The sequence below is a fragment of the Parasteatoda tepidariorum genome, chromosome 8, assembly GCF_982258835.1.
Source record: "Parasteatoda tepidariorum strain Cologne lab strain chromosome 8, Ptep-v5.0, whole genome shotgun sequence".
NCBI classification, from domain to species: Eukaryota; Metazoa; Arthropoda; class Arachnida; order Araneae; family Theridiidae; genus Parasteatoda; species Parasteatoda tepidariorum.
This window is the reverse complement of record NC_141762.1, coordinates 93,385,408-93,398,147: the sequence shown is the minus strand read 5'-3', so window position 1 is coordinate 93,398,147 and position 12,740 is coordinate 93,385,408. Positions and strand designations below refer to the sequence as shown.

General features: G+C 29.1%; 1 protein-coding gene across 5 annotated transcripts in view; it reads right to left on the bottom strand.

Moving 5' to 3' along the window:
- LOC107443396 (sphingomyelin phosphodiesterase) overlaps nt 1-12,740 on the bottom strand; it is a 50,895-nt gene that overhangs the window by 17,123 nt on the left and 21,032 nt on the right. For all 5 annotated transcript variants that reach the window (XM_087169425.1, XM_071180970.2, XM_043047744.3 and 2 more), the window contains 4 exons: nt 11,787-12,030; nt 8,459-8,653; nt 6,490-6,651; nt 4,076-4,303 (listed from right to left, as the gene is read on the bottom strand). In XM_087169425.1, coding sequence (XP_087025551.1) covers nt 4,076-4,303; nt 6,490-6,651; nt 8,459-8,653; nt 11,787-11,996 — 795 coding nt within the window. In that variant the 5' untranslated portion in view covers nt 11,997-12,030. The remainder of the gene's footprint in view (nt 1-4,075; nt 4,304-6,489; nt 6,652-8,458; nt 8,654-11,786; nt 12,031-12,740) is intronic.

Here is a 12,740-nt window from a genome sequence, read left to right as displayed (position 1 = left end):
TAAAATAAATATTTAAAAAAAATAAGGAATTAAACAGTTTTACAGCCAACAGCAAAAACTAATACTGTATGTATAAGTCTTATGCTTATGTATATGACTTATGCCAGTGAAGTCGACCGCTGAAAAAAAAAATGAAAATTCCTAAAACTGAAAAACTCTTTAAAGATAATATTCAATTATCTTGGAAGGAATGGTCAATGGAAAGAGAAAAAAAAATTCTTACAAAAAAAAAAAAAAAAAAAAACAGACTGTTTTTATCAGGTGCTAAATGATGTCCACTAGACATGTGGCAAAATGATGACTTAAATGCTATTGCCTACTGTATTGGACTATGGGGCCAGTGGTTGTGGCTTCGAATCCCACTGTAGGCACGGATGTAACTTTTACTCTCTCTGTATGTTTTGTGTCTTTTCTTCTGCATGATTGTGTGAATGTAATCTGTCCTATAAACAGATTTGTGGTTGTATGACGTGGGCGATGCTACTCCACTACTGTGGCTTAGCCACAGGTTCCCACTGGGAAACGATAAGAGAGTAGCAATTCTGGTATTTCTGAGGGCAATAGACACAAGTACCTGCCATTACAAAAAAATAAAAATAAATAACTAAAATAGGGGTGCACAACCTGCGGCCCGCGGGCCAAATGCGGCCCTTCGACTACTGAAGTGCGGCCCGCGAGAGCTTCTGAACACAATAAAAAAATTTTAAAAAATGGCAATTTTTTATCGCACTTTTAAATCATCACGGTTTGACACAATCAATTTTAACAGATTCTTTAGTAAATGTACGTTTAACGCGCTTTCTTTCTTTAAGCCGATTTTATCGTAATTATTTTATTTTATTTTATAACCGTCGTTGAACAGCCGACCCAATTTCATGGGTTTACGACTACTAACTATCAACTCCGTAGCCTTGTAATTTTGAACCAATCCAGAAGACAAGGAAACTCCTGGATCAGTACCCCCAGAGGTATTGATTTGTTGTGGGAACATGGAGGACTTTGAGACTCGACAGATTTAACGTGCATCAGATTTAACGTACCCACGACCTCTTGGATATGGGCCCAGCGCCCTACCGACCAGGCTATCCCGGCCCTATCGTAAATATAAATGATTTTTTAAAACAGTTATTTCCGCTTTTCTACGTGATTTCAAAAATCCCGAATTTTAATCACGATGCGAGTTTCAGATCGCCCATTTAAATAATCACTTTTTGGTGCACTTTATTTTTGACGATTTCATCTTAAATATAAGTGATTTTTTATCTATTTTTTTGCAATTCTTTCTTTTTTTTAAAAATTTTTTTCAGCAGTTATTGCTATGCATTCCCACATATCATAAAAAATTCCAATTATTCTATTACGATATGCAAATTTTAAATCGTGCATTTTGACACGCTTTATTCGTGCTGAGTTCAGCATAAATATAAGTAATTTCCCCCCCCCCAATTATTTCTATACTTTTCCACATGATTTTGATGATCCCGTTATTTAACTATGTTATTACGACACGTGATTGTTAATCGCGCTATTAAATAATCACTTTTTGATACGGTATTTCGGCGCAGTTTTATCGTAAATCCTAGTTATTTTTCCTTCGTTTTTTTTTCCCGTAACGAATATGATTTGGTCGAATGTGGTAATGAATTGTGAATTGGTCAAAAACCAAATATTCGGCAAAAAAAGAAGAAAAAAAATCGACTGAACGCCGTACACTTGGAGCCAAATAGCAAAATCTTTTAGCAGCATAGCAACATTGAAACTAAAACTTCAATGCTCAGAATAATATTTCCTGGGAAAACGTATTCATAAATTAACTCTAAAAAATAAGGCTAATCAAGAACGTTTTTGAAAATATCGAAAAGCGAAACAGAGAACATAAAAATCAATCTTAGTTTTTGAAAGAAAATTTTAAAGCTGAACATCTCTGTTTTCCAATTACCAGAAAAAGCCAAGAAAAAAGAACTAAGTCAACAGAAATGCTATTGAAAATTACTGCTTTATAATAAAAACGTCTAAAAAAAGTTTTTTTTTACTTAAAGAAAATAAAAAGTTAGAAAAAACGTTCTTAATTTTTTTAATGAAAATCTTATGCTGAAAGTTGCAATTTAAATTTTTCTCATTGCCATAATTTTGGTAGAAAAAAAATTGCTATAAAATAAATTTTATTAGTAACTTTATTTTTAAAAAAAATGCTGAGTCATAATAAAAATGCCTAAAAAAGAAAAACAAAAAAAACAAATTTTTCTTAGTTCCAGAAACAAAACTTTAATACTGAAAATCACACTTTTCTATGTTACTGGTTATTTATATTACAGTACAGGGAAAGAGTGATAATAAATTAATAGTCTGAGACGTTCTGTTAAAATGCTGAGTTATAATAAAAACAGCAAAAAATGGAAAAAAATCCTTCTCAATTCTCAAAGTATCGAAAAAATGACAAAATTGACTTGTCTGATTATAATTTGAAAAAAAAGTAATATCTATAAAAATTCAAAAATGAAACAAATTTAGAAAAATACATTTCTAAAAAATATTCTGCCGAATATTTGACTGATCATTCAACCAACTGAATTTTTCACAGAAGGGCCAAATACTCGTTACATCCCTAATTTAAATGCAATGTTATTGCAACTTGAGAAATTCATAAAATGGCGGAAAACGTGAATTTTTAAACTGCTCACTGTTTGTAGTTTAAATTTCAATTTTTTGTTGCTTAAGTGATCTTTTTCGATAAAAAAAAGGAAAATTTTTACGATGTAAAAAAAATTTAATAATTAATAAAATTAAATAATAAAGTACATTACTAAATAAGCATTGAATTTTATTTTCCTATACTATAACAGTTTTGTTTTTATTTTAGGCTTTTGTTTGAATTTAAATTTTCCTCAGTTAAAATATTTTATTTGAATTTATTTTACTTAATTATGACTAAATTTTTTTCTACTTTCATTCTGCGGGCATTGCAGTTTATTTAGTTATTAGAATTTACAAGGCGTATCCAGAAAGTAAGTTTTCCTATTTTTTTTAAAAAAAAGAACTCATACTTTCAGGAACATATTTTTTGGCAACAAGTACAACAGTGTTTCAGCTATTTTTCAACATAGCATCATAGAATTGAGACACTTGTCGTATCATGGGTTCAACTTTTGTATCCCTCTGTCGTAGAACTCTGCCGCCTGTGAATGGAACCACGTTGTGAAACAGTAAGCGCTGACCGTTACTGTGAAACACTGTGGAAATTGCGACGTGCCATTCAAAACAAGAGGCGTGGAATGCTTACTGCAGGTGTTGTGCTCCTCCATGACAATGCTCTTTCACATACAGTTTGACACACAGCAGCTGTTTTGACGAAATTTGGCTCGGAGTTGTTTGATCATCCACCCTACAGCCCTGATCTTGCTCCCAGCGATTTTCATGTTTTCTTGCACCTCAAGAAATTCCTGTCCTCCGGTGAGCGTTTTGGCAACGACGCAGAGCTGAAAACGTCTATCACACGCTGGTTCCATTTACATGCGGCAGAGGGATGCAAACGTTGATACCACGATACGACAAGTGTGTCAATTCTGGTAGTGGCTATGTTGAAAAATAGCTGAAACATTGCTGCACTTGTTGCCAATAAATATGTCCCTGAAAGTATGAGTTCTTTTTAAAAAAAAAAAAATAGGGAAGCTTACTTTCTGGATGCATCTCGTAATTCAAAAATGAATTTTCGTATTGCATGATATGATTAAAAAAAACATTTCTTTTATTTATTTTGATAAATCTATTGTTCATATGATTAAAATAGCAATTTTTTTTTGTAAAAAAAAGTATAAATTTTTTTATTTTTGAATGAATTCAAAAAATGGAACACCTTTAATTTTTTACAAATATATTGCTAAGTTTATTGATAAAAAAAATAGAACACTAATGTTAAAATAAACATTGCTACATTTGTCATTAACATGTCTCAATACATGTGCGGCCCTTAGTTAGCCAACCTGCTGTGCAAGTGGCCCTTCACTCAAAAAGGTTGTGCACCCCTAAATTAAAATAAAAAATTTTAATTCTTGAAAATGAAAAGAAAAACAGATACCTGATGAGTTTTGTTGATATGATTAAGCATGTTTTCCAGAGTACGGAGAGGCGTGTCACAATTTCTATAATCTCCCCAATATCCAGCTTCATCTTCTGGGGTGAGAGGCGTCCCTGATCCTGGCCTGCAGCACAAAGGCTCTTCACATTTAGCATTACTGCCCTCTTTGTAGAAAGGATCAAGATGAATATCAGACAAATGCAACACTCTTAAAATGGGTGCTTTAGGCTAAAATAAATAAATAAACTGAGGATATGAACTTTGCAACTGTCGACAGCAGGTTCGAGTTTTTATTTGGATTAAACTAAAAATAACCAATGTAATTATATAGCAATATAAGAACAATCTAAGTTTAAGCAATAAATTATTAATTAATTTGAATTTAAATTTATTATAATACAAGTTTAAAAAAATTTCAAATCTTCTTTTAAAAAGATTAACAATTTTCATATTCATACTTAACAGCATCTAATAATATAAATATAGCTGCTATTTGTAATGGTAAATTCAGCGTGTGATTTGTAGTAATATGCTTAGCAGGATTCGTGATTTTTTTTTTTATTCCTTTAAAAAAAATTTGATTTTTATTCAAATACACTGTAAGAAATTTAATTTATGATTAAAAATACTTTATAAATGTTTAGTCAAAATTAAATTAACATTAAAACTATATTATAACAATATTTTAGGAGCTCTAACTTACTAAAATAATTTTTCGTTATAACACATAGCTTTGAATGCATGGCAACCATTTTGGAATAAATGCATGATTGAAATTTAAAGACTAGATGAAATAGAGAATTTAAAAAGTACATCAGGGGTCTGCTTAGGTTTTTCTGTCAGGTTTTTCTATATTTTGTGAAAATTTAGACATAATTTGCGAAAATAAAAAATTATATTAAAAATTCAACACAAAAATATTGTAAAAATATAGATTTATCCTTTCTTACGAGACACAAAAATAAAATTTTAAGAAAAAATATTTTGTGAAATTATTCTAGTTTTTCCTAAAGTTGAATTTGTGAAGGTACCGCTGAACGCTAGTAAGTTTTGCTTGGACAGACCCCTGTACTTTAACTACTAAAACAAAGTTTCAATTAGCAAATCATAATTTTAATTAAAAAATTGTGATTTCTTTTTTCCCTCTTGATTTTTAAAATGACAAAATAAATGTAACAGATTGTGTTTATAAATGTAGTCATTCATCAAAAAATAAATAAATATTTAATCTATATATTTTTATATTAAAATATTCATTTCTAATCCTACATCAATAAAATATAATGTAGATTTTAATTCCATGCTTTTTCAATCAAAAAGTCGAATTTTAATTAACATTATTTGCTTGGAAAAAATTCATGTTTATTAATTACGTTCTACAGCTATGCAAGTCTATATTAAGACAGCATTAAATGTTTACTTTTATCAGTACTTTCAATCTCAAGAATCAATAGATTTTTAAAAATGTAATTTCAAATGTGTTGGAATTTAACACACATCAAGAAAGAAAGTAATTACGTTAACAAAAATTAATTATAGCAATTTATTTAAAATAAATTTTAAAACTAAGAAAAGAAAATAATAAAAGTATCAATAATTGGAACACTGTTTTTTAACTTTTAAAATCAAGATATGTAAAAAAAAATCAGTTGATTTAAATCAATGATTTTTTAAAAAAAATCTTTTGATTTCAATCGTGATTTAAATCAAGCTGATTTAAATCAACAAACTCTGATGTTTAGTATATAATTTTTCTTTTTAAATTAAGTGACATTAATAAAATTTGATATGGATATTTTAACAATTATATAATTAAAAAAATAAGGTTTCGCTACACTCATTCATGAAGAATAAAGAATTAAAATTATTTTTAAAACTTAAAAAATCCATTAAATTAATTTTTTTTATCCAATTGCTACTTTTTAGCCTTCACATACTGATTTTTTGTTTAAATATTATAATAGTTGGGAAATTAATACTATTACTTAAACAAGCTTGTAGTTTTAAATTGTCCAAAAAATTGTTAAAATTCTTGAAATTTCTTTATGAGAAATAGTTCCTTTCACTTCAACTTGGATTGGAAGAAACCTATTTCTTATGGAGCAGTTTTATTCCGCAGTTCTTTTCTTAACACTGGGGCAGAAACCAGTGCCTGATTAAGGCCTGGGAGGCCCAGGAAGAATAAAATAGGTGTAAGTTCAAATTTGCTAATCATAATTTACTTGTGTCATTTCAATTTAAAAACGCTTCATTTTTAAACAGGTAAATTTTGTTTAAAGTAATGACCAGGGGCCTCCTGACAATTCTATGCCTAGAGGTCCTGCATTTTTAGAACAGGCAGAAACTATTGAGGTTGCTGCATTTCCATGCTTTCTTAAATAAAAATTAAACATAAATTAGAGAAGATTCAATACCTTTGGAGGTAGCGGCTGAATAACTGGAGGTTTTGGGAATGGTGTGAGGGGAACAGTCCAATTGTGAAGAGGACTCACGCCATCCCCACAACCAGCCACAATAAGGCTGCACACTTCATGGGGATCCAGTGCTACTCTAGCAATTATAGTCGTCACTTCTTTCTGTAAATTGTAAAATCCAATTATTAGTTAAGACATTTTAGAAGGTTGAAAAATTTACATTTAACAAACCCAACGAATTTTGATAATTTTAGTTTTGTGTGAGATGTTTGTTTGATGGTATATTAAAGAAACAAAGTGAAGAATTATTTACTTATACCTACAAGAGCTAGTTTACATAGAGAATTGATTTATAAAGTAAGCAGTTAAAAAAAAAAGTCTTTCTTCAAAAAAAAAAAAAAAATTAAAAAAAAAAAAAAAAAAAAACACTACTGTAAAATTTAAATTTGAAGAGATTAGCATGATTATGTTCTTTATGTAACATTAAGTATGATATGCAGGCACAAACGCTGTATGATAGGCAATGAAAAATCGCAGAATATTATCAAGATTAAAACACTAGAATAGGAAAAACAGCCTGATGGCTTTCCTTTCTTCTTATATCGACTTTCTGTTTTGGAATTTCCCCTATAAACCAAGAGTTACTCACAAAGAATAAAAGATAATCAAAATTTCCTGCCAGGATCAGGTTAGGCAAAAATCATTATTTTTATTTAAAAATCTTTTTTTTTTCCCCATTTATTTGCCAACTAAAGTTCTGTTGTTGTTGCTTATCCTCTTAATCTGATATATGTTAGATAAACTCCATAATGCTGCTGACAGCAAGAAAATCTGCAACAAATAGGGATTTGATGTAAGATCCACCTTAGAAAGTCCAAGACAAACCAGAATATGTTCTGGCGAAGCTGGTTGAACACAGCATTTTTTGCAAGATCTTTCTGCCTCCCTCCACAGAGTAACACACTTAAAATGGCCACTTGCAAATCTAGCCAAAGCAGTCTGGGTTCTTTGGTCGAAAATTTCATGATTATATTTATGACAGTTCTGATAAAATATATCAAAAACAATAATTAAAGTGATAACATAAAACAAAATTGAGTAATTTAAATGTCCAGTTTGTCTTAGCAAATTGTCTTACCTACAACTAATAACTTATAATTCAAATGTTTTGCATCATTCTTATTAACATGTAGTCTCTTTTATATGAACAAATAACACAGATTATCCTTTTCATTATTTCACGAGAAAAAAAAATCAAATCAGACTTAGAAAGTTTCAATAAAGCAGAGTTTTTGAAGAAAAAAAATATCAACCATAAGAATATACAAATTATATTGTTAAAATACATTTTTTAATTAAATCAATGATAGATTTAAAAAAATTTATTTAAATTTAAAAAAAATTTCATTTAAATTACAATTTATGTTATCCCTAATTAGTATTGACGGTCAATTTTTGGTAAAATATATTTATTTATAAAATCCTTTTCAGTATTTTATGCATTTACAATTCCTGTTGAAAAGGTAGCCCTTTTTAATTTTTAAATTCCACTCAAATGTTGTTTTTTGCAAAATCAAGAGAAAATGTGTTTGCTTCATTTTAGACATATTACTTAATTTTATTATTATCATTATTTATTTTTACTTAATGAATACAACTTTAGAAGTTGATTACTTAGTCTTTTCTGCATTTTATCTTTAAACTTACGAAGATTTTTTCAAAATGAATCAATGAATTTTAAGTTGGCTCATTTTTAATAATTTTCTATTCAAACGGCATCTAATATCAACTTGCAAAATACAATAGATAATTTATTACTATGATTTGAACAAACAAGTATATTAAGATGCGTCCGCACATACATGACACAAATGAGGACTTATAACTCTAAAAATTAAAAAAATTCTTTTGGTATTTGAGAAAGAAGTGTGCATACAAATATTTTTATAACAAAATATTTTTATATTACCTTGAACAGCCTCACGACACCATGACAAACATCTGGTTTTTCAATATTCAGGAACAGGCATACTTTCTTCACAATATTGCCAATCTCTTCCTCGGATGCACCATTTTCAACGTAATGTTGGAAAAGGGCCACAACAAATCTACATGCCAAGCATTCACTAGTGGACCCCATTCTGTTCCATAGATTGTTGAATGACTAAAAAACAAACACAAATTGATTAAAAGCATCCAAGGAGAACTGCACGAAAATATATCTTAAATTATATTATCGAAACGATATAAATATAAATTGAAAAAAAAAAAAATGCTGTTTCTACATAAAAAAGTGCCAAGAATAACTTTTTATACTCAAGACTACATTTCTCGGAAGTTTTAAACAGTCAAGAGAATTGTATTTTTCATTACTTATTCTTTTAGATATTTCATATAAAAAATGCTCATTTTACAGAAAGAGCCAAGCATGTAACACTAATTAACATTTCCTAGCAACCATGCTGAATACTAATTTAACGAGAAACCACAGAAGTTTTATTGAAAACACTGAACATGAAGTAAAAAAATTTAACTCTCAAAAGTACACATAAAGAGAAATCATACCCCTTGAGCACGAAACCAAACTAAGGTTATGATAATGAATAAGCAATATCTTAAAAGAATATACTAAGCTAGATTCAAAAGCAATTGTGATTTGTTGATCTGGGACTAAAACCTGAATTGTACCAGCAACCAACATAAAGGGATACTTTTTTTTTTGGTTTTGTGTTTGGTTTTTTTCTCATCAAATAGCATATTTCAACATAATTATGATTGCTAAATATTTACTACTCTGTAATTTTCATTTAAATTCACTTTATTAACTTTAAAAAAAATAATTGTAATAAAATAGAAAAAAATTTCTTAATTTCTACCGAGATGAATCTGACATGAAAGATAGCAATCATTCTATCATGCACCTGTTATATTGGACTAATCTATTTAGCTTCATGTATTGGTTATTATTTTTGCTATAAGTGTTATTACAAAATAAAGATTAACAAGATATAAACATAAGGAGGAATAGGCCAAATTGATTATTCAACGAAGACATAACCAAGTGCTGTTTATTTATGCCCATTTAAAAATGCCATCAACATTTATTAAATTTTCCCAGTATTATTACTATTATAAAAAAAGTCAATATTAAAAATAGTTTGCTCTTAGTATTTAAAAGCTAAAAAGTTTTAATAAACATTTAAAAGTTACGATAAATATTTAAAATTAACATGATAAAAATTACACAAAGCATAAAATACATCATCTAATTGCTCTGTATTAAATTAAAATTTTTCAGTTAAGGTTCTGTCAGTAAGTTATAAAAACAATATCCATCGCAAATAATGTTTTCATAAGTGACATAAGCTTATGACAATAAACCACAACTGTTAAGTAAAGCTTTGTTTTATTATTACCAGTATTTTCAAAGTAGAAGACGAAAATGGAACAAATTTTCAATATGAAATTTCAAAAATAATGAATTATGAAGTTTAAGTTAAAAAAAAGTTTTGTTAAAGTCTGAAAAGTTATAAAAGTCTGAAAGTATAAATTTTTATTTAAAAAGTTTCTTTTTTTTTAAATCTAATTTATTTATGGTAGTAATTAAGTAGTAGCACTTAACGCTCATGTGCAAATTAAAGCTGAATGGGACACAAGGTCTTTTTTAACGGGTGCATTGCTAAATCTTTCAACAAAAATAAGCATCTTCTAAGCACTCAAAAATACTTTTAAGCACTATATACAGTGTTTTCACTACAGCGCGAGAATCTCGCATATTTTTTTCTTTTCTCGCATTAAAAAATGATTAACGCGAGAAGTTCTCGCACTCTATTAATGAATTTCAAAATGAATGAATCTCGCGAATTTTGGAAAAAATTTTGTCTTCCGCTATTTTAAATGAAATCCGTTTCACTTTTCTTCCTTGATCTTTCCTTATTTTCAACATCGGTCCTTGTTATCAAGCTTTCCTATTTACCAGTATTGTTCAGAACCAGTGCGAAAAGCAGAACACATTTCTCTGCAACCACGTGTTAACCGTAGGTAAGGTTTCTTCATGTAAGACGTTTAAATTTTTTGTGCTTGAATGTAAGATGGACAAATGCCTTGTTAAGGCAACATTTTCTAGTCCGTAACGGACAAATCAAAATGAAACAAATGTCGGTAGGAACAGTCAAAACGAAGCAAATACGGATATTCCACGGATACGGATCAAATACTAGCATGAAGTATGAACATGAAAATAACTTCACTATTCTATAGCAGAAATAATTGAAAAGCCTATGCTGGCAGGTGAAGAGGATAGGAAAGTGTGTGCACAATGCTACAAATTTTCTTAGTGGTTCCGAATAGTTCAGCATCTGTTGCACCCAAAACCGATTGACTGATAAGCATTTGAGCAACCTAATGAGAATAGCTGATGAAAAAGTAGATATAGAACACTTTCCATATGATAATGCAGCAAAAATATTTAGTGCTTTAAAAATTAGAAGATGTTAAAAATGAAATATTTCTTTTCCAAGTCTATTTTTTCATTTTTAGAAATCTCACCTAACTTTTTGAAATCTCACCCAGTTTTTGAGAAAGGGTGAGAAATTCTCACCCACTTTTTTTCTGTAACGAAAACACTGTATATACATTAACAAAATGCAACATAATTTTCAAAGACTTTACATGATCATGATAAAAAATAAACAGTTTCTGACAAAGAACTCTTTTTCTTGATTATATTAGCCATTAAATAATCAAGAGAGTTTTTGGTTCTATATCAGAGGGTGCAAAATGAAGCCTGAAATCGTGAATATCTTACAAAATGCAGCAGAGTTGCATCTGAGAGTAAAAGAATCTCACCGAACTCAGCTCAATAGACGCACAAGCACACTCGCAAGTATTTCATCTAACATGTAAAATGATTGCCGCTTTCATACACTATGGACCACGAGTACACCTAAATAGATTATGGTTAGATAAATTGTGAAAACGTTGAATAGAGCAATGAGAAAATCATGCTTTTGCGTAATACGGGACGAAAATTGACATGGTAAAAAAATATTGATTACTAATATAAACATGATCATGAAAATATTGATACTAATTTTGGAAAAGGGAAAATTAAGCACTTTTTAAAAATACCCAATGAAAAAAGTACCTTTAAGGAGTTTTAAAAGCGAAAATAAGCACCTTTGAGCACTTTTTAAAACGCTACAAGCCCTGTTTTAATTAAATTTACAAAAATAAATAATAAAAAAAAAAAATAACTATTTTTAATATGATAAATTTGTTTCAAAAATATAACTTACCTCTTTGATGCCTCCTAGATTCCACCATGAAAATGATAAGTTAGGATTTTCATTTTCTCTATGATTGTTTACTTGATAAAATATCTCATTCTCAGCTTCAGAAATGGAAGACAAATTTAACTTTGAATTCTGCGATGGGAAAGCCACACACAAAGTAACAACGGATAAAAACAAACAAGACAACGAGAATAGTTTCAAAGTTACTGCCATCGTTCTTGTTTGCAATCACTGATGATCACAAAATCTAAAAAAAAAAAAAAATTTAATTAACATAAAGTTAGAGTATATTTTTTCTTTTTGCATTTTAAATATAAAATACCTATTTTTAATTCCAGAAAGGCTAAGATTCTGGCTACAAATATGGTTTTAACAAAATCAACTATATTGAATTTACACCTCAAAAGTTTCTAATGCAAAACTAAAATAGGGTGAAGGCTTTTTTACTGTTTCACCTTTAATATAGATATTTGTCTTATATAGAGAGGTTTTCCAAAATCAGAAATGAGACTCAATCACGAGCTTTGCTTTATGTATGTTTGAGAAAAAGCAAACTTCATTGCCTGCTTCAATATTTGTTTACATGCAGAGTATATATATATGAAAATATTTAAGTTTTGGGATAGATTATCGTAAATCTCTGGCAGAATAATGGCTAATTCTTGGTAACTTCCGATACTAAAACTTGGTAACCGAGATACTAAAAAAAAAAAAAAAAAAAGAACACCACAGAAAAGAATCAACTTGAAATGCATTTCTCTAAACCACTCCCTGGCCAACATCTACATGCTTTTTTGTTGTTTTTTAAAAATTTAAAAGTTCAAAATCTATTTGGGTCCCTCCCGGTTGTAGTTGGCGTAACAGATCACAATATAGAAATATTCCAAAGTTTTGGCTTTAAGCTTGGTCAACAGTTAACTTAGCTTCGTCACATAATGAAAAATTGACTAGTTGTCT